Genomic DNA, 26,522 nt, shown 5'->3' on the forward strand with positions numbered 1-26,522 from the left:
GTGACTTTGTAATATGTTTTACTATCAAAAAAGATTATTCTTCCCTTTAATTTTATATTTTATCTTATTTAAAAATTTTTAAATTCCAGTATAACTAATGTGCAGGGTTGCATTGGTTTCAGGCATAAAATATAGGGATTCAACAATTCTCTATGTTACTCAGTGTTCACCACAATATGTGTACTCTTGATCCCCTTTACCTGTTTCACCCATCCCACCACTCTCCTTCCCTCTGGTAACCACTAGTTTGTTCTCCATATTTAAGAGTCTGTTTTTTGTCTCTTTTTTCCTTTGTTTTGTTCCTTAAATTCCATATATGACTGAAATCATATGGTATTGGTCTTTCTCTGACTTACATCACTTAGCATTATACCCTCTAGATCCATCCGTATTGTTGCAAGTGGCAAGATTTCTTTTTTTTTTTTTTATGGCTGAGTAATATTCTACTACATACATATGTATGTACATATATACATACACACACATACATACATGTGTATGTATACCACATCTTCTGTATCTGTTCATCTATCCATGGTCACTTGGGCTTTTTCCATAATTTTCCTACTATAAATAATCCTGCTAAACATAGGAGTACATAGATCTTTTTGAATTAGTGTTTTCGTACTCTGGGTAATTACCCAGCATTGGAATTACTGGATCATATGGTAGTTCTATTTTTTCTTTCTTTCTTCCTTTCTTTTTTCTTAAGGGAGAGAGAGAGTGGGTGAATGGGGGAGAGGGATGGAGAGAGAGAGAAAGAGAAAAAAAGAATTGCAAACAGGCTCCATGCTCAGCGTGGCGCTTAATGTGGGGCTGAATCCCACAACCCTGGGATCATGACCTGAGCTGAAACCAAAAGTTGGGTGTTCAACTGACTGAGCCATCCAGGCACCCTGATTTTTACTTTTTTGAGGAACTGTTTTCCACACTGGCTGCACCAGTTTGCATTCTGATCAACACTGCAGGAAGGTTCCTTTTTCTCCACATCCTTGCCAAAACTTGTCGTTTCTTGTGTTGTCGATTTTCACCATTCTGACAGGTGTAAGGTTATATCTCATGGTGGTTTTGATTTGCATTTCCCAAAGATGAATGATGTTGAGCATCTTTTCAATGTGTCTGTTGGCGACTTGTAGGTCTTCTTTGGAGAAATGTCTATATTCGTGTCTTCTGCTCATTTTTTGACTGGATTGTGTTTTTGATGTTGTATAAGTTCTTTATATATTTTGGATACTAACCCCTTATCAGATAATATCATTTGCAAATACCTTTCCCCCGTCCAGTAGGTTATCTTTTTGTTTTGTTGATTGTTTTCTTTGCTGTGCAGGCCTTTTATTTTCATGCGGTCCCAGTAGTTTATTTTTTATTTTGTTTTCCATGGCTTAGGAGACCTATCTGGAAAAATGTTGCTATGGCTAATTTCAGGGAAATTACTGCCTGTGCTCTTTTTAGTATTTTTATGGTTTCATATTTCACATTTAGATCTTTAATCCATTTTTGAATTTATATTTGTGTATGGTGTAAGAAAGTGGTCCAGTTTCATTCTTTCGCATGTAGGTGTCCAGTTTTCCCAGAACCATTTGTTGAAGAGACGGTCTTTTTCACATTGCATATTCTTACCTCCTTTGTCAAAGACTAATTGACCATTTAATTGTAGGTTTATTTCTGGGCTTTTTTTTTTTTTAATTAATTTTTTTTTTTTTTTTTTTTAGTGGGGAGACAGAGTGCACACAAGCAGGGGAGGGGCAGAGAGAGAAGGAGAGAGAATTGCAAGCAGGCTCCATGCTCAGTGCAAAGCCGGACATGGGGCTTAATCTCACTACTGTGAGATCATGACCTGAGCCAAACAAAACCAATAGTGGGACATTCCACCAACTGAGCCACCCAGGCACCCCTATTTCTGGGTTTTCTGTTTTGTTCTATTGATCCATGTGTCTGTGTGCCAGTACCATACAATTTTGACTTCTCTTTTACAGCTTTGTAGTATGCCTTGAAATCTGGGATTGTGATACCTCCATTTTTCTTCTTTTTCAAGATTGATTTGGCTATTTGGGGTGTTTGTGGTTCAATCACATTTTAGGATTATTTTTTCTAGTTCTGTGAAGAGTGTTCTTGGTATTTTGACAGGGATTGTATTAAATCTGGAGATGACTTTGAATAGTAAGGACATTTTAATAATATTTGCTCTCCCTATCCCAGTATCATTCCATTTATTTGTGTCTGTCTTCAATTTCTTTCATCAGTGTTTTATAGTTTTCAGAGTACAGGTCTTTTACCTCCTTGTTTAAGTTTATTCCTAGGTGTTTTATTATTTTTGGTGCAATTGTAAATGGAATTGTTTTCTAAATTTCTCTCCCGCTACTTTGTTATTAGTGTGTAGAAATGCAACAGAATTCTGTATGTTGATTTTGTATCCTGCGACCTTACTGAATTCATTTATCAGTTCTAGTAGTTTTAGGTTGAGTCTTCAGAGTGTTCTATATGTACTACCGTGTCATATGCAAATAATGAGAGTTTTACTTCTTCTTTGCCAATTTGAATGCCTTTTATTCTTTTTCTTGTCTGATTGCTGTGGCTAGGACTTCCAGTACTGTGTTGAATAAAAGTGGTGTGAGTGGACATCCTTGTCTTGTTCCTGACATTAAGGGAAAAGCTCTCAGTTTTTCACCATCGAGTATGAGATTAGCTGTGCATTCTCCATATAGGAGTCTTTATTATGTTGAGGTATGTTTCTTCTAAACCTCTTCCCTTTAATTTTGAATAGTATTTTTGCTGGCTGTAGAATTTGTGTTTGTAGTTTCTTCTTTCAGTACTTTGTAATTTCTTGTAGTGTCATTGTCTGGCTTTGGTATCAAGAGAATGCTAACTCATAATTGGAAGTGTACCTTCCTCTTCTGTTTTTGGGAAGAGGTTGAGAAGGATTGGTGTTAGTTCTTCTCTAAATGTTTGGTAGAATTTGCCAGTGAAGCCTCTTGCCCTGGACTTTCCTTTGTTGGGAGTTGTTTTGTTTTTGTTTTTTTTCCTCAATTTTTTTTTTTAACATTTTGTTTATTTTTGAGAGATAGAACATGAGTGGGGGATGGGCAGAGAGAGAGGAAGACACAGAATCCGAAACAGGCTCCAAGCTCTGAGCTGTCAGCACAGAGCCCAAAGAGGGGCTCAAACCCACAAACCACAAGATCATGACCTGAGCTGGAGTCTGACACTCAACTGACCGAGCCACCCAGGCCCCCCTGTTGGGAGGTTTTTACTTACGGATTCAGTCTCCTTACTAGTGATTGATCTGTTGAGATTTTGAATTTCTTCACAATTCAGTCTTGTCTTTTTCTAGATTGTATGTTTCTTCTAGGTTTCATTTCTTCTAGGTTGTCCAATTTATTGACATGTAATTGTTAATGTGTCTTATGATTTTTTTATATTTCTGTGGTATCAATTGTAATGTATCTTTCATTTATAATTTTATTTGAGTCCTCTTTTTTTCCCCTTGGGAACTCTAGCTAAAGGTTTGTCTATTATGTTTATCTTTTCAAAAATCCAGCTCTTATTTTCATTGATCTATTGTGTTTTAAGTCTCTGTGTCCTTCATTTCCATGCTGATCTTTGTTATTTCTTTCCTTCTACTATCTTTGGGCTTCGTTTTTTCTCCTTTTTCTAGTTCTTTTAGGTGTAAGTTTAAGTTGTTTATTTAAGATCTTTTTTTCTTTTACTGTAAGTGTTTTTCAGTGTAACCTTAAAACATTTTTAAAAATGGGGCACCTGGGTGGCTCAGTCGATTCTTGATTTTGACTCGGGTCATGATACCAGGGTTGTGGGATTGAGCCCCAGGTCAGGCTTAGAGCCTACTTGAGATTCTCTCTCTCCCTCTCGATGCCCTCTCCCTCATCTCAAAATAAAGAAACATTTTTAATAATTGTTTTTGCTGTGTTCCATAATTTTTGTTTTGTTGTTTTTCCATTTCATTTGTCTCAAGGTATTTTTTTTTAATTTCTCCTTTGATTTTGTTGGCTGTTCAGAAACATGTTCAGAAGCATCTCCACATAATTGTGGTTTGTTTTTTTTTTTTGGTTTTCTTCTCATAATTGACTTTTTTAAATGTTTATTTTTGAGAGAGCGAGAGAGAGAGAGAGGGAGAGACAGAGCATGAGTGGGGGAGAGGCAGAGACAGAGGGAGACACAGAATCCAAAGCAGGCTCCAGGCTCCAGGCTCCGGGCTCCAGGCTCTAAGCTGTTAGCGCAGAGCCTGACGCGGGGCTTGAACCCACGAACCACAAGATCCTGACCTAAGTTGAAGTCGGATGCTCAACTGACTGAGCCACCCAGGCGCCCCTCTTGTAATTGATTTTTAGTTTCATATCATTGTGGTTGGAAAATATGCTTGATATGATTTACATTTTTAAAAATTTCTTAAGACTTGTGGCCTAACATATGACTTATGCTGGAGAACGTTCCATGTGCACTTGAGAAGAATGTGTATCCTGCTGCTGTTGGAAGAAATGTTCTGTGTGAATCTGTTAGGTCCATCTGGTCTAATGTGTAGGTTAAGTCTGATCTTTAGACACTTTAAATTTTTTTTTTTTTTTGAGAGAGTGTGAATGAATGCGGGAAGGGCCGAGAGAGAGGGGTTCAGAGGATCTGAAGTGGGCTCTTCGCTGATAGCAGCTAGCCCAACGTGGGGGGCCCGAACCCACAAATTGCGAGATCACGATCTGAGCTGAAGTCAGATGCTCAACTGACTGAGCCACCCAGACGCCTCCTAGGCACTTTAAAGAAGATACTGTTCTAAGCCTTCTGGCCTTCATGGTTTCTGTTGGTCGGCTATCAGTCTTATCAGGCTACTTAAAAGTAAGCTGTCTTTTTTTAGTCTCTGGCAGCTTTTAATGTTTTTGTATTTGATTGTTAGCAGTCTTCTGTGGTACACTTGGGTATAGTTTTTCTTTTTCCTTCTGGGGTTCATAGGGCTTTTTGAATCAATAGTGATGTCTTTTATTGGTTTCGGGAAATTCTCAGTCATCATTTTTTAGCTATTGCCTCTGCCCCGTTCACTATCTCCCAGGGATTTCACTTACAGATACATAGGGCTTTATTATTTACCCTCTGTGTTGTTCTGTCTTCTAGTCTCCCTCCCCATATTTTTGTGTATCTTTGTTTCTTTGTAGATATTTTTTTCTGATATGGCTCCCATTTCTGTAATTTTCATTCATCTGTGTGTCTTTCTATTTTGTTCTAAATAATTTTGTTATTGACTATTTTTTTGTTTCTAGAATTATGTGGTTCTTGTTCAAATTACTGTGGCCTTCCTTACTCCCCACCCCAGTTTCTAGTTCTCTGCCAAAGTTCCCCGTCTTTTTAAATAATCCTTATGTACACAGTACTTATAGTTACTGTAAAGTGTTTAATAACTTTACCATCTGGAGGCCCTGTGACCCTGTTACTTTAGGCTACTACTGTTGTTTGTCACTTTTCAGTAGATTGGCCCAAGTCTATGAATTTCACTTTAAATATTGCTTTGGTTGCGTCTTACAGTTTTTTGTATACACACATTTTCTCATTCACTAAATACTTATTCATTTCTCTGTTTTCATATCATGAGGACTATTCACATGCACATATTTTAGTTTCTAAATAGATGGGAAGTTTAAAGCTATCTTTGTAGCAGATGTCTAAATTTATTGTATTATGAAAACAGGGTATCATGTTCTTTTGCCTGCTTTTGTTTTTGCTCTTGTGACTTAAGATTTTTTCTTTTATTATTCAGAAATATCCTCACAGTGTTTATAGATGTACTTTTCAAAATTTGTCTTCTTAGGGATTCAGTGGACTCCTTAAATTCATGGATGTGTATGTTTATTTTGGGGAAATTCTTGCCTGTTATTCTGTTACCACCCCCACTGTCTTTTTTAAGATAATTTTTGGCATTCTTATTGAATAGATACTGGAATATCTACATCTCTCCTTCATATATCAACTTTTTCTTGTATACATTTTATCATTTCATTTCCTTGTGATATTCTGGATCATATTACCCAAGGAATAGTCCCTTATACAGAGAGCCACCCCCCTAAGCTTTAGGCTTATGATAATAGTGGCAGTAATGGATACTTAAGGTTCTCTAGCCAGTGCTGTTCCTCATTAACCCCCATTTGGTTGTTGACCTTCAGTACTTATTTTTTACTCCTGTGTTTGAGATAATATTTTTCATGTCTTTCCCCCACTATTTTCTATATATGAAGCAAGTCTGTGGGGGGGGGGGGTGTACTAAAATCTTGGAAGTGTATAGTAAAACTTTCTCTAACAGGACCAACCTAAATTTCTATCTTCTGTGATAGCCTGGGGAGAATTAAAGAGTTAAGCCAAATAGAAAATCGATAAACCCCTTCTTTGGAATTGGGGAAGCAAACAGTAAGTCCCTGCATTTCCAATATTTTCTGGGTCATATCTCTCTGAGTTAGGCAGAGTGACAAAATGACTTCCAGCTACTTAGAGATCTTGGAATCCTTGCTGGTGTATTGGAATTCCCAGCTAGCCACAGACCTAGAATTGCCCCTTTAGTATACAGTAGAGGCCAGAGCAGACAAGCACAACCAGGGGGGACAAAATCACAGCTGGCCTCTGAACAGGTTTGGATGGAGCCAGCTAGACTTCCCACCTGCTTAACTATCGAGGCTGGCCTGGGTCATTTTTGTCCCCTCACTATAACCCCACCCGCATTTTACATCTCCCATGTTTTGGATTCCACTTACCTATATTTTGGCAAGAATTTATTGTGCTTTTAAAAAGTCACGTAAGCATAAATTACAAGTAAAGCCTGCCTCTGACAAATAGCAAGTTACATTTCTGTGGAACTCGCTACTCTTCCTCACCAGTAAGCTAACTTTCCAACTGTCCTGAAATGGTACAGGTCTCTATCTCTCTCTCCCTCTCCCTCCACCTCTCTCCCTTTCTCGTTCTCTCCCCCCTACCTCTCTCCTTCTCTATCTCCCCCTACCACACACACAAATACACACAAACATGTGTGCAAATATGTGTATACTTACACCTAGAGATATAATCATACATAAGACAGTGTTTCTTTTTTTTACATAAATGCCATTACACAGTATGTATCATTTGGCAACATTGTTTTTTAATTTAACTTAAAATTGACTGCAGATATCTAAAATTCTGGTTCATCTGTTACGTTTACAAAATTGATTATCATATACCACATTTTATTTATTCATTCTTCACTCTCCCTCCCATTCCCAGCGCCTATCTGGGTACTTTTGAATTGTTGCCACTTACCACAGTGCTGCAAAAACATCATTAGACTTGGCTCCTAATAAACATGGAGCGAATGTTTCTCTGAGGATCAGATATTTCCCCCTAGAGTTAATTTGCAATTATAAGAGATTTTTTACTCCTGCCTTTTCCGTGCCTGATATGTGTGCCCTTGTTGGCGCTTAAATTTCTCTACTAGCGTGTGCAAGAAAGTAGACTGTGACTAATGCCACTCGTTCTCTTAGGAATACATGGTCCTGTATTCACCTTGGATTAATTAATTGCCTCTCTATGGTGGATTTCCTGGTGTTTCTGTTACAGAGCTCTTTAAGTACAGATTATTTTTTTTTTCAACGTTTATTTATTTTTGGGACAGAGAGAGACAGAGCATGAACGGGGGAGGGGCAGAGAGAGAGGGAGACACAGAATCGGAAACAGGCTCCAGGCTCTGAGCCATCAGCCCAGAGCCCGACGCGGGGCTCGAACTCCCGGACCGCGAGATCGTGACCTGGCTGAAGTCGGACGCTTAACCGACTGCGCCACCCAGGCGCCCCAGTACAGATTATTTTTAAATTGTTCCACTTATAATGTCTAGGAAAGATGGTATTTCTTTTCCTTCATAGAGCTGACATCTAAATTACATTTGAAAATGTTAGATGCTTTTGTGAATCAATCAGGGTAACCCGATTGATTCCTGTTTTCCATTCTTCTTTGAAGGGACAATGTTCTTAGGTTTTCTTTTCCTCATTCCCCTCATTCCGTATTTGTCTATTCTCTTATATCCTGTTCTTTGATAACGTACTGGGATATTCCCCCCTTCTCATAAGAGTATTAGGTTACTAGACTGAATTTCATTTACACATTAATTAAAGATTCGTTTTCCTCTTGTTCCCAAAGTTGAAACACATACAGCAGGAATTGTTCATGAGAGTCCAGGTTTGTATTCTTTCACTAACTAGTTTTGTGACCTTTCGGCAAGACTTTGGACATGTATTTAAGTAATCTACAAAAAGAGAAGGCTTGAATAAATGATCTTCAGGCTTTCTTCCAGAAACTTCTTTAGTCAAATTCAAATGTGTAATTTCATGTTTAAATGGTGAGGAACTTGAAGAAATTATTTATTGCCTTTGGTATAAGCTTATTTATGTGTGTTAAGATTTTTGAACTGTAAATAAACATATATAGAATAGATTATAAGGTATTGAAAGCATATATTTTGTTTTATAGGTGTTTGTTTTGTCTTGCTGTTTTAAAATTACATCAAAATGCCAATAAGACCAGATCTCCAGGTATGTAGTCCTAAACCAGAAGGAAATATTTTAATTCCTAAAATCATTTTGGTTTATTTACAAGTGTTAAGTGCTATATTTTTAGGAAAGACAAAGCCTACTTCTTTTTATGAAATGGTCAAGAGTAGAATAGTTTAACATTTTTTAACTAAAAATTTTTTTTCATATTATTTATTTTTGAGAGAGAGGGAGAGCAAGCGCAAGCTGGGGAGGGGCAGAGAGAGAGAGGGAGGCACAGAATCTGAAGCAGTCTCCAGGCTCGGAGCTGTCAGTCAGCATAGAGCCTAACGAAGGGCTTTAACCCATATGAACTGTGAGATCATGACCTGAGCTGAAGTTGGATGCTTAACTGATTGAGCCACCCGGGTGCCCCTCCAGAGTAGAATAATTTAAATGAAATGTTATTCTTTCATTTTTTTTTGATAAATTTGTTTTCAAAACCTATTATAACTTGTGAGGTATGAAAGATGCTGGTTATTTACGTATACCTTTTACATTGACAAGAATTACACAGTGATGCATATATAACCAGTGCCTGGGTATTTTTATGTTAGGATTTAGAATTGTAAGATACTATCATTTAGGTAAAAAGTTTTAATATATGTATTTAATGTGTATGTAGTTTACCACCAAATCTGGGGTTTAGATTGTAGTGTAAAAATTCCTTATTAGTGGTTTATGCTTTAGTAGTAAGGATGGTGGATTCTGTAAAAGTTAAAAAGTGCACAGGATACTAAGTGAATTCTTAAATTATATTGACTTGTGGTTTCCAAACAGTGCTTTTGTCTGTCTTTAAGCATTTTTAAAAAACTAAACCTCATTAAGAAATTTATAGTCGGATGTGTTAGGGTTTTCTCCATGGTGTTAAGTATTAGTTACTATATAGTTTATTTCACTTCTTTTATTAATAGGGTCTTTGTTTTAAACTTAAAAAAAATTTTTTAATGTTTATTTTTGACAGAGAGATGGAGCATGAGTGGGGGAGGGACAGAGAGAGAGAGGGAGACACAGAATCTGAAACAGGCTCCAGGCTCCGAGCTGTCAGCACAGAGCCCGATGCGGGACTTGAACTCACAGACAGCAAGATCATGACCTGAGAGCCGAAGTCGGACGCTCAACTGACTGAGCCACCCGGGCGCATCCTAAACTTTTTTTAATGTTTATTTTTTGAGGGGTGGGGGGGGGGGGAGAGAGAGAAAGAGGGAGAGTGAGTGTGTGAGCGGGGGAGGGGCAGAGAGAGAGGGAGACACAGAATCCAGAGCAGGCTCCAGACTCCCAAGCTGTCAGCACAGAGCCCGACGCGGGGCTCGAACTCATAACCTGTGAGATCATGACCTGAACTGAAGTCCGACTCTTAACTGACTGAGCCACCCACGTGCCCTGGGGTCTTTTTTTTTTTTTTTTTTTTAAATTCATCGTACTGATGACTTTAAAGGATGTGAAATGGAAAATTACTAGAATATATATATTTTATATAGAATCTTGGCTATTATCAAAGAAACTTGATCTCTGTTACTTCAAACTTAATAGTGTACAGGTGTTTTTTTTAATAAAGTGAATTGACATAAGATCTGTTGAGAATTTTCATGTGAAGACTAGACTGCATAAGGTGATAATTTTGGTTTTGATTCAATATGTGTGCCATTAACTATATTTCTCTAGCAGTTGGAAAAATGCATTGATGATGCTTTAAGAAAAAATGATTTCAAACCTTTAAAAACACTTTTACAAATTGGTGTTTGTGAAGATGTAAAGATTAAATGCAGCAAGCAATTTTTACACAAGTTGGATGACCTTGTATGCAGGGTAAGTACTCCTTTTCTTTGAGTGATTATTGAAATTATTAGATAGCACTCTACTTTCTAGGAAGAAATATTCCATTGGAAAAAATGAATAAAAAGCCTTTGGCAAATTCGGTTATAATTATATAAATAAGTGCTCATTTTTTAAAATATTTATTATTGAGAGAGAGAGAGAGAGAGAGAGAGAGCATGCATGGGCAGGAGAGGGGCAGAGAGAGAGGGAGACACAGAATCCGAAGCAGGTTCCAGGCTCTGAGCTGTCAGCACAGAGCCCGATGCGGGGCTCGAACTCATGATCCACGAGATCATGACTTGAGTCAAAGTCAGACACTTAACCGACTGAGCCACCCAGGTGCCCCAGTAAGTGTTCATTAAAAACCAAAAAAAGCCTGAGGAATCCCAAATAACATATCGGTCTGCTGTTTTCTAAATACAACGTACACAAAGCTATGTTTACATAGTGATCCCATAATTATTAACTGTTACCTAAACTGGGGAAAAATAGTCTACCTGTTTGAAGTTTGAGCAACTTTTTAAAAAGCCATCAGCATATTCTTCATGTTATGGGCCAGAGCTTGGTGTTTTCAAAAATAAAACAAATAAACAAAAATTATCTACAACCTTGGACTTGATTTATCATATGTAAGGTATTTTTATACATGAGAAAAAGTGAGTATTGACAGTCTCCCCCAGTAGGAGATTTGTTATCATGAATCTAAAAATTGAGTAAAAATTTCTTTTATCCATTAGTTACATACATAGAGCTTTGTAGAATGGAAGGTAACTGATGCATTGCATCATAGTCTAAAGTTGCAGGAATTTATACAAATCTGCATTTTTATACTGAGTTTGTTACTCACTGGCTGGGTGGCTTTAGGCCACCCTAGTGCTCTCCTAAACCACACTTTTGTACTTTGCAATATGGACATTATGATAATGGCAAACTTACAGGATCTGTGAGGATTATAAAACTCCTAGCACAATGCCAATTCTGTACTGTTTTGTGTTTACAGATGTTTACATGTATCCTTTTGTTTCAGGAGCTTAATAAAAAGGACATCCAAACTGTTTCAACCATTTTTGTTTCTTTTGGAAGATGTGGTAACAATATCAGTATATTGGGGCAAGCCGGACTTTTAACTATGATAAAACAAGGACTAGTCCAGAAGATAAGTACGAAATGTGTGATGTTGATGTGAGGGAGTATGATTAAAGGTGTGTCGTTTAATAAAATTAACAGCTCAAACAGTTGAAAAATAAATTTGAGAACTTTATAAAAACTTTTAGATAAAATAAATGTTTCTATAACCTGTGTTACGTGTTACAAAGATGAAGATCAAAAGGACACTCTGTACATAGGCTCCTTGATAATCATGTGAATTTGAGATCACAAGACTCCCTCAGGCCTTTGCATGCTTTATTTTATCTGTTTACTATCTAGCATTATTTGTTTTTCTTTTTATATTATTTTCTACTTCCCATGCTAGAATGTGGGATATTGATTTTTATTTGTGTTGTTCATTTCTGTGTACCTAACACTGAGAACAAACAGTACCTGGGATGTAATATCTACTCAAATATCTGAATTCATTAAAATAAAATAATTCATTAAAACAAATTCATTAACGGGCGCCTGGGTGGCTCAGTCGGTTAAGCATCTGATTTCGGCTCAGGTCATGATCTCACAGTGCATGAGTTCGAGCCCCGCGTCGGGCTCTGTGCTGCCAGCTCAGAGCCTGGAGCCTGCTTCGGATTCTGTGTCTCCCTCTCTCTCTCTGCCCCTCCCCTGCTCACATTCTGTCTCTTTCTGTCTCTCAAAAATGAATAAAATGTTACAAAAATTTTTAAAAATTCAATAAAATAATACTAAAACTTTTCAAATGATGATAATGCCAAAATAATCTAATATATGATGATAATTTATTTTTAGCTGTTAATGAATGTACCTGCACTAGGTATTTGAAGGGGAAAAGAAAGGTGGTCTACCTAGAATTAGGATTAGTTCATCTATTCCCATCTAAACAATGGAAAAATATGGTGAGATACCAAAAAATGAAAACAAGAAAGATGTTTAAAAACATAAACTTATTTTCATATAATACTGGAATTTTTATTTTTGATGTTTCTTTATTCCTAGGTTTACTGTTTATGCAAAGATAAGTACATTCTTAAAATTATTAAAATTGAATTCAAAGTAATTAATATGCACATTTCTTTTTTTACATGGTTGCCTGGTTTGAAAAATCCAAGGAGATTATTCTCAGTCGAGGAAATTCAAAAGATGAGGCAGCTATAAATATGATAGAAGACTTACTTGATCTTTTGATGGTAAAAATCACATCGATTAACTAATCTTACAAGTCTGTTTACTTAAAAAACAGTTTGTGTTCTATATGTTCTGAGCCTAAAAGTCACTAACAAATTGGCTAGTGACTTGATTTAATTACTCTATTCAGATTGTTTAAAGCACTTATCCTGATTAATGTAATTAAATAGTTAATAAATAAAAGTTAAATAATTACATGGTGAGTTCCAATGTGATCTGTTATTTTAATACTATTTTTAATGGCTTATAAGATAGTAAATTACAAACTAAATATTATTCACTTTTTTTTCAGGTCATACATGACACCAATGATGAAGGTATAATAAGCATTTTACTTCTATTAAAACAATAATTTCCTATTAGAGTTTTAGTATAATTTTGCAATCCTCATAGTATTGTGCTAATATTAGGAATCTACTAGTTAATTTGGGGATCAACAACCTTGTTCTGTAAAGGGACAGATAGTAAACATTATAAGCTTTATATTAGGACCAAGAAAGTGAGAATGTTATATAGCCACTTATATAACAAGAAAACAAATATCTACAGATGTTTTATTTATACAATTCAAAATATTATAAAATTGAGTACAATGTTTCTGTAATAGGTCAACTAATGAGAATAGTACTCTTGAGGGGATGACATTTCACTTAATTATGGTTCAGAGTTAGTGTTTGCTGTTATCAGAATTCATTGCAAATGTTCATTTTTTATGCTTATCTGTAATGAGATTTTATGTATATTGCATTAGAAACTGTCTCTTCATGTAGATAATGCCAAATATCAGTTCATGAGCATGATTTTTAATTGAGCGTGTTCATCACTTGGAAAGCATTTGTAGAAGATTAGATTCCTTTCTTAATATTTGCTTTTTAGAATGTCATTGCATGCAGATGAATGACTGTCAACTGAAGGTTAGGTAGACACCCCTCAATTGCACATTTAAATGGGTTTTGAAATATGGGAATGTCCTTTGCACTTTGTCAGTGTCCAAAAATGCTGCTCATCCTGTAGCTGGAGTTTGGAAAAAATGTACTCCTGTAAATTTGTGTGAGAATGGAGATGTCACTCCTTGTTTTAATTTTTGACAGCCTGGGAAATGTATAAAACAGTTTAGCATAACTTGTGATTCAGATAACCTTAGTTTCATTGAAATGACTTCAGTGAAGTATAAGTTTGTCATATCAGCATGATTTTGCCTTGTAATTTTGTGTCAGATTCATTAAGAAACATCAACTCTGCAGCTCATGCTAATTAATTACAGAAACCATTCAGTGGTAACTGATGTTGGCTAAGTTCATGAGAGTAGAATGAAATTCACTTTGCTACTGCTGGTTCAGTGAAACATGATTGAATCAAGTATTTCCACAGAGTCACCTGCTGATGAGTAATACAGCCATACAAAATGGGCAGTGGGGTGGATTTGGTTTGTGGGCCATAATTTGCCAACTCTTGATCTAATGGGACAAAATTTTCAAAATAGAGAACACATTACAACTCATCCTCACTTGTGAGTAGCCCTTTTTTTGTGCCAAGCAATCAGTCCAAATTATTTTATCTCTGTTGGTTGAGGAAGAATTACCTAGGATTAGTCATTGAGGCTGGTGAATTGTTTGTAAATAAAGGAACAATTTGCCTTCAAAACCAAAACCTTTGAAAAGCTCAATTGCTATTTATTTCAATGGTAGTTGATGCTACCTTTTCATTGATTGCTTTGCAGTTGATTTAACAGTCTAGTCTAAATTCGTAAGTTTTTAGGGAAGAAAACCATCCTAAGGCACCAGTGAGTATGAAGTAATCAAAAAAAATTTTAAGTAAATCATTATATCTTTTTTTTTAATTTTTTTTTTAACATTTATTTATTTTTGAGACAGAGAGAGACAGAGCATGAACGGGGGAGGGTCAGAGAGAGGGAGACACAGAATCCGAAACAGGCTCCAGGCTCTGAGCTGTCAGCACAGAGCCTGATGTGGGGCGCGAACCCACGAACTGTGAGATCATGACCTGAGCCGAAGTCGGCCGCTTAACCGACTGAGCCACCCAGGCGCCCCAATCATTATATCTTTTTATCTCATTGAATGATTCTTTTTTTCCTTCAATGTAGTCACTTTGGAAATTTGTATATTTTCTGTTGTAGTATTGCCATTATTTAAAATTATTTTTTATCTTTGCATTATAAAATAGCATGTGGCAAATTCCTCTGAATATATTTTGTATTGATAAAGCCTGCTCTTTTGAGAATAGGGTTAACTTTTAGAAAAAGCTCAAATATTTAGATCTTTATATCGACAAGAGTTTATGGCCATTATGGAATTTACAATATACAGTAAAACCTTGGTTTACGAGAATAACTCAGTCCGAAAACATGCTTGTAATTCAAAGCACTGGTATATCGAAGTGAATGTCCCCATTAGAAATGGAAACTCAGATGATTTGTTCCACAACCCAAAGATATTCATATAAAAATGATTATGATATTGTAATATAGTACAAAATTATAAAATACAAAATATAAAGAAAAATACACAAATGAACCTGCATTTACCTTTGAAAACTTTCGTGGCATGGATGAAGGAGACAAGAGAGAGGAAGGTAATTGTGTAGGACAGCTTTCTCTATCACTAACTGAATCACTGCTATCTATGGAATCTTTTTCTTTTTGTGCAACTTAATCAAGGAACCTATCCAATGACACTTACTTTTGCCTTCTTTAGAGGATTTTGCAGAAGTGTGACATTGCGTTGTCGTTAAACAGATTCATCGCTTGCACTGCTACAGCCTTATTCGGGTGGTGATTTTCTACAAAATCTTGTACTTTTTCCCACATTTTACACATCTCCCTAATTTCATTTGAGGTGAGGGATTCCTCCGCCTTTTCTCCTCTTCCTCTTCTCCTCCTCCTTTACAGACGAGATGCAGACGTAGACTTCTTACAAAATCTTGCAGTTTTGGCCACTGCATACCTCATTCGTACTTCTCGATGGTTTCCTTCTTAACTTCCACCATAATCCTCTCTTCTTCTAACCACCTTTCTTTTCAGCCTTTTTCTGCTGGGAGCCATTGTATACGCTCGCCCAGATGTTGACTACAGTATTAATAAACTCTTGCCATATACTGTACACTGGCAATACGGCAGCAGAGGAAAGGATCTATATCTGTAGGCAGCCTGACCTAGAATGAAGCAAAGCGTTCCTAACCTCACTCTTGCCTGGAAAAGCAAAGGACTGTCCATAGGTGCTTCAAAGTGACAAAAAATACACTAGCACCAATTGTGGGCACCTTCCAATGTCCTGAATAATCACTGATTTCTGCCAAATACCACGTCCTGAAACTGAGCATCTGAGCATGGGAGCTGGTCACCCATGATCCTTCAGAGAGAGAAAGAGAGAGAAGAACCATTGGCTGGTTGTGATCAGGTGACATTCGGCATCACGTACTACTCGTATTGTGTGACCTTGCTCATTTATCAAGTTAAAATTTACTAGAGATGTTTGCTTGTCTTGTGGAATACTCGCAGAACAAGTTACTTTTAATCCAAGGTTTTACTGTATGACTGAATTAATGAGGCCTGTTTTCATAAGAACTTCACTATAGAAATTTCAACTCTTGAACTGTAAGTCAGTACTGCCTTAGGTGCCCAAAAGGAGAAGCTGAATCTGGGGTTTTTCCTTTGCCATTAAGATGAGTCATTCTGTTGAATGGTGTTTCTTCGGAGCCACGTAGCTAGTTCATAGAAGAGGTAGGATTGGATTTCATGTTTTCTGATGCCCATCTAGACAGTGGGCCATGTCTGAACTAGTACATTCTTTCATTAACTCAAATAAGAAAAGACTGTCATTTAAAATGGCTTAAAATATACATTTATTAATGATTTAACACTTTCAGGTAAAAGGCAAGTAGCGGAAAATTTTATACCTCAAATCTGTGTCCTGGTTATTGACTCAAGAGTGAATATTTGTATTCAGCAAGAGGTAAAGTCATTTGTTAGATTTTCTTTTAAACCCTAAAAATGAGAAAGTGAAGAAAATATAGTAGCAGTTCATCAAAATGAATAATCATTTTATCTTGGTATTTAATTAATTATGTATTGTATTTCTGCTGTCTTAATTTATTGCCTGAAATGATGAATAAATGTTACCTAAATATTTATTGCATAGTCCTAGCCATCTGGGTTTATGTACACATAGCTCAGATGAAAATAAGTTCAACCATCCAGATATTAGGAGTTCTCAGTATTTAAATCCTAAAAATAACCTGTATTATTATATGTATGTGTGTACGTATAGGTAACCGTAAGAACAAATAATAATTTTGCTTCTTTAGTTCTTAAAATAGAGTAATAGAAAACCTATGTCTTATTGCAAAGAGTAGAACTGGACTCATGGTATATTCTGTTTTTGATAAGTGTAGGTATCATGGTATATTTTATTTTTGATATCCTTGTCATGTTTTTTTGTATTCACTGTTTTATAGTTTATATTCTTTCCTCCACCCTTCTCTATTCCCTGCATAAAATGCTGTGCTAAATAGGCTCCTAAGTTTGTATACCTAGAATATTTCTTTAAATACTTAAATATACACATGTATATATTTATATAACTGAATATATAAAGTTAATGGATTATCTTTTTTCTTTTCTAGGCCCTAAAAAAAATGAATGTTATGCTTGACAAAATGCCTCAAGACGCCAGAACAATACTCTCTGACCAAGAAATGTTTATTCTCATGTAATAATTTGTATTATATTGGTTCATTAGTGGTTCAAGTCAATAATTTAAAGGATATTTTACAAGGCTATAGGCAACCATGAGTTGCATTAATAATTAAAACTGATAAGCTGTTTTAGATTTGTAATATAATTTATGGCTATATGTCCTGCAGAGGTCTGTGATACTAGCCAATTGTACATTTTAGTGAAAATTTCCCCCCCAATACATGGGTTTTCTATTTAATTGATACTAGTTTAGTATATGATCTGTTATTTTGGTTTACAGGAGTAGTATGGGAGAAAGGATTTTAGATGCTGGAGGTAAGTATGTTTTTTTCAAATGTTCATATTTGAAATTATTCAAGATTTATTAATAGAATATAATATCTCCTTAGTCAAAATAACATTAACATTTTAATTTAGTGAGATTATGTGAGGAAATTATAAACTCTGTACAATTGAGCAATTTTTAATTACTAATAAGAAATTAAATGATCTGTATCTATGGGGTTAAAATAATAATTAAGCATGATAATAGGAGTTGTTAAATATAATTTATGCCTGTTGTAGATTTATGAATAATAATTTAATTTTCTAATAGATTTGAATTACTTTTCCTAAGAAATTCCTCAAATAGTGTTTTATATTTGGAATTGGGAGTTTTAATATTTTGGGGACTAATAAGTTTGTTTTTAAACAATGTGTTTATTAGAACTCAAATTTTCTTTTGTAAGTTTCATATGAGAACATTTTGATGTAGTGATTTACATATAGAACAAACCACTGGTTAAAGTACTTTGGAATAACTATAAACATAGTACAAAAGTAAAAGATTCTGTGATTTATAGATTATTGTATGAGTTATTTTGCAATTCATAACTCTAATAATGGAATGGCAGAGCCTTTGAATATTTAGGAGTTTCTTTTAAATATCCTGTTTTGGAGAAAAGTTTTACTCCTTTTTTCTGATAGTAAACTTATTATTTGGACTGTGTTCATTTTTGTGATGATGGGATAGATCTAATTCTTATAAAGAAAATGGCAAAAAAAAAAAGAGTGAATTACACTAACGTTTTCTTTCTTTCTCCTGCTTGTTCTAATACCTTATAAATGATGACGTGTGAGCTTCTTTTTCACAATTTCAAATAACATGTTAACGATTTTTTTCAAGATTATGATTTACAAGTAGGTATCGTAGAAGCACTATGTAGAATGACTTCAGAAAAACAAAGACAGGAACTTTCATGTCAGTGGTTTTCAATGGATTTTATTGCTAATGCATTTAAAGGAATTAAAGACTCTGAATTTGAAACAGTGAGTAGTATAAAAAAAATATCAAATTAACAACAGTTTTTAAAAATCACTCTGCTTTTTAAAAGTCTCTCTTTTTTTTAAAATTAGGATTGCAGAGTATTTCTCAACCTTGTAAATGGCATGCTTGGAGACAAGAGAAGGTAAGCATAATACAGTATTCAACCATTTACTGACAAAGAACTGGAGCTCAAGAGGGAGTACACAGTGTTGAACCTTTAAAATTTATTTGTTGTGTTGGAATGGAAAATGCACAGAGATACTTAAAACAATATCCTATTGTAACACTGTGTAATAAGGTACTACATTGGTAGGATGAAATAATCTTCCACTGGTCTTATTTTACTTCGTACTTTTTAGAGGAAACGTGCATTTTTAGTTAATATTAATAACTTTGAGTGTCTGAAATTGATTTACTATAATTTAGAATTCCATTTGCATTATTATAAAAATCTAGGTATAAATATTACTTGAGCTACCTCCTTTCTCCACGTACTGTAATAAAAATAGACGACAAACAAATACATTTTTTTATAATTAACATACACTAAGGCTAACCTTTCTGAGGTTATCTAATCTCGGGAATGGGCATGAATGAAAGGTAATTATCATAATTATCACTTTTGTTAGTAACAAAAGAATAGTATTTGGAGTTCAGTGTCTTGCACTGTATTTTAGATGCTCAGGATACATTTATTGGATGTGTGAGTTCACATTTACTTTAGGAAACAAAAGACAGGCTGAGGGTTAAGGGCAGGGACTCATGCTATTTGGATTTGAATTATAGTTCTCCTCTTCCTATTCTAATGTTGGGCAAAGTACTAAACTTCCTTGTCTCAGTTCCTTAGCTGTAAAATTATACTAACACCTACCTTGTACGTTTGCTGTGAAAATTAAGTTAGATGATCATATGCTAAGTGCTCATAATATTATCTGCCCAAGAAAGCGTTCTGTGAATTCAGTCTTTTTTTTTTAAGTTTATTTATTTATTTATTTATTTATTTTTTTGAGAGCGACCATGTGAGCTTTTGTGGGGGAGGGGTGGAGAAAGGGGGAGAGAGAGAATCCCAAGCAGGCTCCACGTTGTCAGTGTGGAGCCCAATGTGGGGCTTGGATCCACTAACTGTGAGATCATGACCTGAGCTGAAATCAAGAGTTGGACACTTAAACAGACTAAGGCGCCCCCTAGGTCATTTTTATCAGCAGTATTATTTATTTCTACTCTTCTTTTCCCACGTAAATCCTATGGGAGCTTCCACTGTACTGAAAGTATCTGCTAAATTAGGAATTTCTACTCTGAGTCGATGGCATGAGAAGTAAATTGGTACACTCACTCGAGTCAGAATGGAAGGTTGAGTAGTATCCTCAAAATAATACACAGAAACAAATTTCCATTAAACTCTTGCTTTAAAATGTAATAAAGAAGGATAAGGGTTGGGCGTCTGCCTTCTGCTCAGGGTCATGGTCTTGCCTCTTGTGGGTTCAAGCCCTGCGTTGTGCTCTGTGCTGACAGCTCAGAGCCTGGAGCCTGCCTTGGATTCTGTGTCTCCCTCTCTCTGCCCCTCTGCCACTCATGTTCTATTTGTCTCTCTCAAAAATAAGTAAACATTAAAAAAAAGTAATAAGAAAGAAAAGATGATTTGATTTCAGTCGTTTTGCCTACTTCCTGATTTCCTTCTGATCCTACATATGCTCTCTATGGCTGGTCAAGATTACACTGTGAAGGCCTATTAATCTTTAGCGCAAACTACTTTTTTATTTCAGGGTCTTTACATTTCCTTGTTTATCAGCATTTCTTGATAAACATGAGGTGAGTTTTGAATTTAACATGTTTTAGTTATTGGATGAATTTTGATACCAGGGTCAAGTGAATTACAGCTTATAAATTGACAAGAACATTAAAAATAGTCATAATTTGATCACAGATACAGCTAGTCTAGTCTAGTATTCTGTGTGTGTGTGTTTTCTGAAGTGGTATATTTATAGCCAAGGATAACTTAAATAAAAGTCTGTGCTTCAGATTGTCTTTTTTTCCCTTAATCAAGCCCAGTAATTGATTTATCATTCATTAATATATTCAGACTGATATTGTTAACCTTTATTTGCACTTGGAATATTTGTGATTTCTTAGAGCTCATTTCTGTGTAAAATATTAAAGAAGCATTTCTTTTGATTGTTTCTAAATTGGTTTAAATGCTCTACTTGTCTGCCCTTTATCTTCCTCACCTTTCTCTTTTCTTAAAAACAAACACACAAACAAAACTGAACCATGAACATAACATAGGCCTCATTTTCTGTTGTTGTTTTTAAAGTCATAGTCTATAACAGTTTTATATATTTGTTTTATTAGTTGAAAATACCTTCAGATGAAAAACTTGAGGAATTTTGGATAGATTTTAATCTTGGGAGCCAGGCTCTATCATTCTACGTTGCTGGAGATAATGACGTAAGCTTTATTCCATCTACCATTTTATATGTTTGTTTATGTATGTCTACAGTGTCTTAATTTAAGAATGTGGATTTTTTTGTATGTTTATTTTTCTAGCTATTTTAATAGATTTTAGTATTAGCCCCATAGTTTTGATGAGCATGGTAACCCTTTAGCAGTTAATTAGAAATGAAAATTATTTTTGATGTTTTATTGCAACAGAAAATGCTAAATTTTAATACTAGTTTTTCAATCTAAGCTTTTCAGAAATAAATTACATGTTAATGATATAACATTTAACATTCATATGAACAAGAGTGAAATTTAGAAAAGACACCAGTTACTCAAATACAGAGGCACTCACTTAAAAATATTAACAGGTAATGACGAGTGGTCTTATACCTTCTAAAATCTTCTGTTTGAAAATAGAGAGGGATTGATTCTTATGGTGGTATTTGGAAGAGATTTACTTCTTTATGTGCTATATTAATAGCTATGTTTAAACTTTCCAGCCAGATGGTATATTTTCTACTGACTTCTTTTTAACCTGAGCAGAATTCTTGAGTCATTGTTTCCAAATAGCTATCCTTAATATTTGGTCCGTAGGCAAGCTTCTAGTCCTAACGATATAGTCACTTCGTAAACATCCAACTAAGAGTTGATCCGCATTTACTAATCAGATGTGGTTGCGGATACTTTAATGAGGATTTAGTCATTTTAGTCTGCTCTTGTAAAATACTGCTTTTTGTTCCAGGTAAACTATGGATAGACCTTAACAAAATGCTCCTGAAGATTTCCACATTATTTCTTTTTATGTTAGAGTATCTTCATAGAATACTTAATTAAAATTGAGTTCCAGATACTAGCACTGCTTCTCAGGGTCACTGACAGTTTTTATTAGTGTATTTATTCTTTTAGGGTTTGTAGGAATATTTTTAACTGGATTTTTAGGAATGGGATTTCATTTTGGAAGAAGATAGAATAGGATTGATATAGTCCCTACCTTTACTCAGTTTGATGTTATGGATGATTCCAACAAGAAAATAAGCAATTATAGTATGATACATGGTAGGGATAGTATAAAATGCATTTATAAGTGTTAAATCCTGCTGTGTTCCAGATACTGATCTAGAAATGTAGGGAGATTCTTCTTCCAAAACACATATTCAGAATCCCCTCCTTTCTGGATTTCTGTAGCAATAGTACATTCTCCCTGTATTCTCTCTGACTTTCTTAGAATCCATACTCTGTAGAGTGGCTGCTTAAAACCCATCTTTTGTCTCTTTAACATTGTATATGAGGGTCTTTATGATCTGGCCCCTGGCTGTTTCTCTGACATCTCAAGACCATTCTCTATGCTTACTATGTTCCAGCCACATTCATTTTTTTTTTTCCTATTTCTTTAACAAAGATCATGCCCATTTCGGATCTCTCTACTTGCTGGTTCTTCTGCCTAGAAGGTGCCAGATCTTTGCATCTTAGTTTCTTCCCATTTCGGTTTCAGTACAAATATTGCTTCTTTATGGAGATATTCTCTGGTAACTCCATCTAACGTCTAAAGTTGCCTCCCAACCACATTATATCACATTGTCTTGTTTTAATTTCCCTTACAGTAGTAATTGTTGCTTAAAATCATTTTGTTTGTTGTTTGTTTTCCCCCAACAGAGTATAAGATTTATGAAATCAAGGACTTGTGTCTTCTTATTTATAGCTAATCAAGGACTCAAATTTATTGCAAGAATGAGTGAATAGAAAACTCACAGAACTGAAAGATTTATGGTATGGTTAGTACATAGAGTGGAAAGGAGATTGGAAAGAAATAAAGCAGTGTGGAGCCAAAGAAGGGTTACAAGTAGGAAGTAACATCAATTCAAGGAACATTAAGTAAGAAATTACTATGTGCAAGATTTATGCTAGGCACTGAGGCTCACCTTCTTGTTAAAGATTCTTCTGGGGGGGAGAACAGATTAAAAAGGGACAAGACCAGTGGCAGGAGACCTGTGGTAATGCTGGTGAGAAGTCATGCTGGTGTGATCTTGGAAAGTGACAGTAGAGATGGATGGAAATGAATGGATTCCAGGAAGACTTGAAAAGAGATAGAATTGAGCAGACCTGATTTTTCTCTGGCAAAAAGAGAAAGAAGGATTAATAAAGCTTGAGTGGGTGGATAGAGCTGCGTCACAGGAGGATGCGTTCTGTAGCAGAAATAGGGGGAGTTCAGTTTTGCATGTTTGATGTGGAGATCCTTTTGGGACATTCAGCAAAGATGTCTGCTAGGCAGTTGGATATACTGATCTGAAGTTCAAGTGAGGGAAGTGTGCACAGTGAAGATTTAGAAGCCATCTATGTATAGGTGATAAACACGATCATGGGATGTAATGACAGAACTGGGAACCACAGATATACACAGCATAGATAGAAGGAATGCTAGCCCGAAGGACACTTACAGAATCAGCCAAAAGAGAACAAACTGGAAGGGTGTCATGTTATGAAAGTGAAGAGAAGGGTGTTTTTTATGAGGGTGGAAATGGTGAACAGTGTCAAATCAAGTGTTAACTGACATCAGAACTGGTGATCCGTGAGACAGCAGTTCTATGGAACCAATGCGGTTTGCGCATTCCTGGAATGTTTGCATGTCTGTGCAAGAAGTCAGGACGCCAAGTCAGGGGAAGGCACAGTAGTCGCTAAAGTGAGATTGGATTCAAAGGAGGGTTTTCGTGAGGTACTTTGTTTTACTTTAAGAATAAGAGCTTTTCCAAACCGATGGCCAGGATGATAGATTAAATAAAAACCAAGGTCATGGTGCCTGGGTGGCTCAGTCTGTTGAGCGTCCGACTTCGGCTCAGGTCATGGTCTCGCAGTTCGTGGGTTTGAGCCCGGCGTCAGGCTCTGTGCTGACGGCTCAGAGCCTGGAGCCTGCTTCAGGTTCTGTGTCTCTCCACCTCTCGGCCCCTCTCCTGCTCATGCTCTGTGTCTCTCTGTCTCTCAATAATAAATAAACGTTAAAAAAAAAAAAAAAACCACAAATAAAAACCAAGGTCAAGAGGAAGAGCATACAATGGAGGGAGGGTAGGCAGTGAAGGTGAAGCAAGATGTGCGTAGTGTACCGGGGCCTGTGGAGGCTCGGCGAGGGCACAGTTGGTTTTGTTATACAAGGACTTCTACTTTTTTTTTTTTTTTTTTTAAGGACTTCTACTTTTAACCCATATGAAAATGTCCCCAAGATAAAAATTTCTTAAAAAGGAAGGCAGTAAAGCAGGAAGCATCACTGTGGAGTTAGAACCTGAAAATGGCCAGCTGCATATGCCTCACGGGAGCAAGTTTTTTTATACCCAGAGAGACCTGAAACTGCTCGGAGTGTCGGGCAGAAAAGACAAGACCGACCCTTTCCTCCCGGCCCTGAGGTTTTGCGGTATATGGGGCAGCCAGCACCGTAGCCAGAGATGTGGTTGCAGTAGCGGTAGCAGCGGTGGGGTCCTCAGCCTGTGCACCGGTTTCGATCCAGGCCGAGAAGTGGAGGCAGTTAGCAAACAGATGGAGGGTTCAGGTGAATTCCCTAGAATGAATTGTCCCGAACCGCAGAAGGACTGGGTCTGTTTTCCTCACCAGATCAGGGGGAGGTTTTCGGATCCCATCTCTTAGCAGTGGAATGTAATTTTTCCTGTAGCTTTTGTGCATGTGTGAAATCAGTGTTACCCCGTTATACAAATTTTCAGCAAAAGCACTGGGAAGGGAGGAGGGGGAAATATTTCAGCTATTATTCATATGCATTCCGTGTTCGAATCTAAGGACAGTCAATGAGTGGGAATTGATGAATGTGCATGATTTCTCACAGTATTTCAAAGGCAAAATAACAGGATTTGGTAACATTCTTAAAAAGGATATTCTCCGGGGTGCCTGGGTGGCACAGTCGGTTAAGCGTCCGACTTCAGCCAGGTCACGATCTCACGGTCCGTGAGTTCGAGCCCCACGTCAGGCTCTGGGCTGATGGCTCAGAGCCTGGAGCCTGTTTCCGATTCTGTGTCTCCCTCTCTCTCTGCCCCTCCCCCGTTCATGCTCTGTCTCTCTCTGTCCCAAAAATAAATAAACGTTGAAGAAAAAATTAAAAAAAAAAAAAAAAGGATATTCTCCAATATATATTAATGGTAGTTACTCTTTTTTTTTTTTTTTTTTGTGGTCAAGAATAGAAAACCAGGAAATTACACCATCAAATTTTGTTTTAAAAGTGAACAAGCAGATTAAATGTGGCCTGTAATGTATTTATTACACAATCAATTGATGGAGCAAGAAATAGGTTGTATCAACTGGTTACTTAGTGGTACTTAATAAAAAATAAACTTGATTGTATAACTTAAAAACTGGTGTTTAAAGAGGGTGTAAAGCAGGGGTAAATTATTTATTTATGGTCAAACCTGTTTTTAAATTTAAGGATCATCAATGGGAAGCAGTGACTGTGCCTGAGGAAAGAGTACAGATATACAGCATTGAAGGTACTAAGCTTATTTTCTACTTGATTCTTATCACATGGCAGTTATATGCTCTCTGGGGTAAAAAAATACTCATGAAAACAAAGTCAACAGTTTCTTGTATTCACATTAATAACAGAATTCCCTGAACCCACATTTCCCTCACCCCCAATTTCCTAACTCCTTTTGGAACTTATTTTTGTTATCTAGTCTAAAACCCATGATCAGTCACTTTATTGTCAATATATTCAAGGCTCTTGCCTTTTTATTCTGTCAGTATGATTAGATCCAGACATCTGGTTCCTGCACTTTTATGACTGGCATTGTATAACATTGCTGGACAAAGTCCTACAACTTGTAAGACTGGCCCCACTACAGATTCACATATCAAGATATATTTTAGTCATTTCAGTGGGGATGTAGTGGTATGTCATGATAGTCTTTTGTTTTTAATTAAAAAAACTTTTTTGGGGCGCCTGGGTGGCGCAGTCGGTTAAGCGTCCGACTTCAGCCAGGTCACGATCTCGCGGTCCGTGAGTTCGAGCCCCGCGTCAGGCTCTGGGCTGATGGCTCGGAGCCTGGAGCCTGCTTCCGATTCTGTGTCTCCCTCTCTCTCTGCCCCTCCCCCGTTCATGCTCTGTCTCTCTCTGTCCCAAAAATAAATAAACGTTGAAAAAAAAAAAATTAAAAAAAAAAAAACTTTTTTAATGATTGTTTATTTTTGAGACAGAGAGAGAGAGACAGAACATGAGCTGGGAGGGGCACAGAGAGAGGGAGACACAAAATCCAAAGCAGGCTCCAGGCTCTGAGCTGTCAGCATAGGGCCCAACGTGGGGCTCAAACTCATGAACCATAAGCCGAGTTGGACGCTCAACCGACTGAGCCACCTAGGCACCCCAGTCATGATTGTCATTAATTACAAATAACTGGTGACC

At 36.4% G+C, this 26,522-nt stretch overlaps 1 protein-coding gene across 3 annotated transcripts in view; it reads left to right on the top strand.

Annotated features, from left to right (window-relative positions):
• Window positions 1–8,482: 8,482 nt before the first annotated feature.
• Window positions 8,483–26,522, top strand: part of SYCP2 (synaptonemal complex protein 2) — a 67,751-nt gene continuing 49,711 nt past the window's right edge. For 2 of the 3 annotated variants that reach the window (XM_047068736.1, XM_047068738.1), the window contains exons 1-13: window positions 8,483–8,546; window positions 10,209–10,352; window positions 11,389–11,517; window positions 12,572–12,676; window positions 12,967–12,991; window positions 16,560–16,645; window positions 17,316–17,401; window positions 17,669–17,703; window positions 18,554–18,696; window positions 18,784–18,836; window positions 20,458–20,503; window positions 21,044–21,139; window positions 25,551–25,611. In XM_047068736.1, coding sequence (XP_046924692.1) covers window positions 8,523–8,546; window positions 10,209–10,352; window positions 11,389–11,517; window positions 12,572–12,676; window positions 12,967–12,991; window positions 16,560–16,645; window positions 17,316–17,401; window positions 17,669–17,703; window positions 18,554–18,696; window positions 18,784–18,836; window positions 20,458–20,503; window positions 21,044–21,139; window positions 25,551–25,611 — 1,033 coding nt within the window. In that variant the 5' untranslated portion in view covers window positions 8,483–8,522. Of the gene's footprint in view, window positions 8,547–10,208; window positions 10,353–11,388; window positions 11,518–12,571; window positions 12,677–12,966; window positions 12,992–16,559; window positions 16,646–17,315; window positions 17,402–17,668; window positions 17,704–18,553; window positions 18,697–18,761; window positions 18,837–20,457; window positions 20,504–21,043; window positions 21,140–25,550; window positions 25,612–26,522 lie in introns of those variants that run through there. The other variant, XM_047068739.1, reaches the window with a different exon arrangement.

The sequence above is a fragment of the Lynx rufus genome, unplaced genomic scaffold (assembly GCF_022079265.1).
Source record: "Lynx rufus isolate CCGP_SWC_20201006 ecotype Redwood Valley unplaced genomic scaffold, mLynRuf1.p SCAF_8, whole genome shotgun sequence".
In the NCBI taxonomy this organism is placed as follows: Eukaryota; Metazoa; Chordata; class Mammalia; order Carnivora; family Felidae; genus Lynx; species Lynx rufus.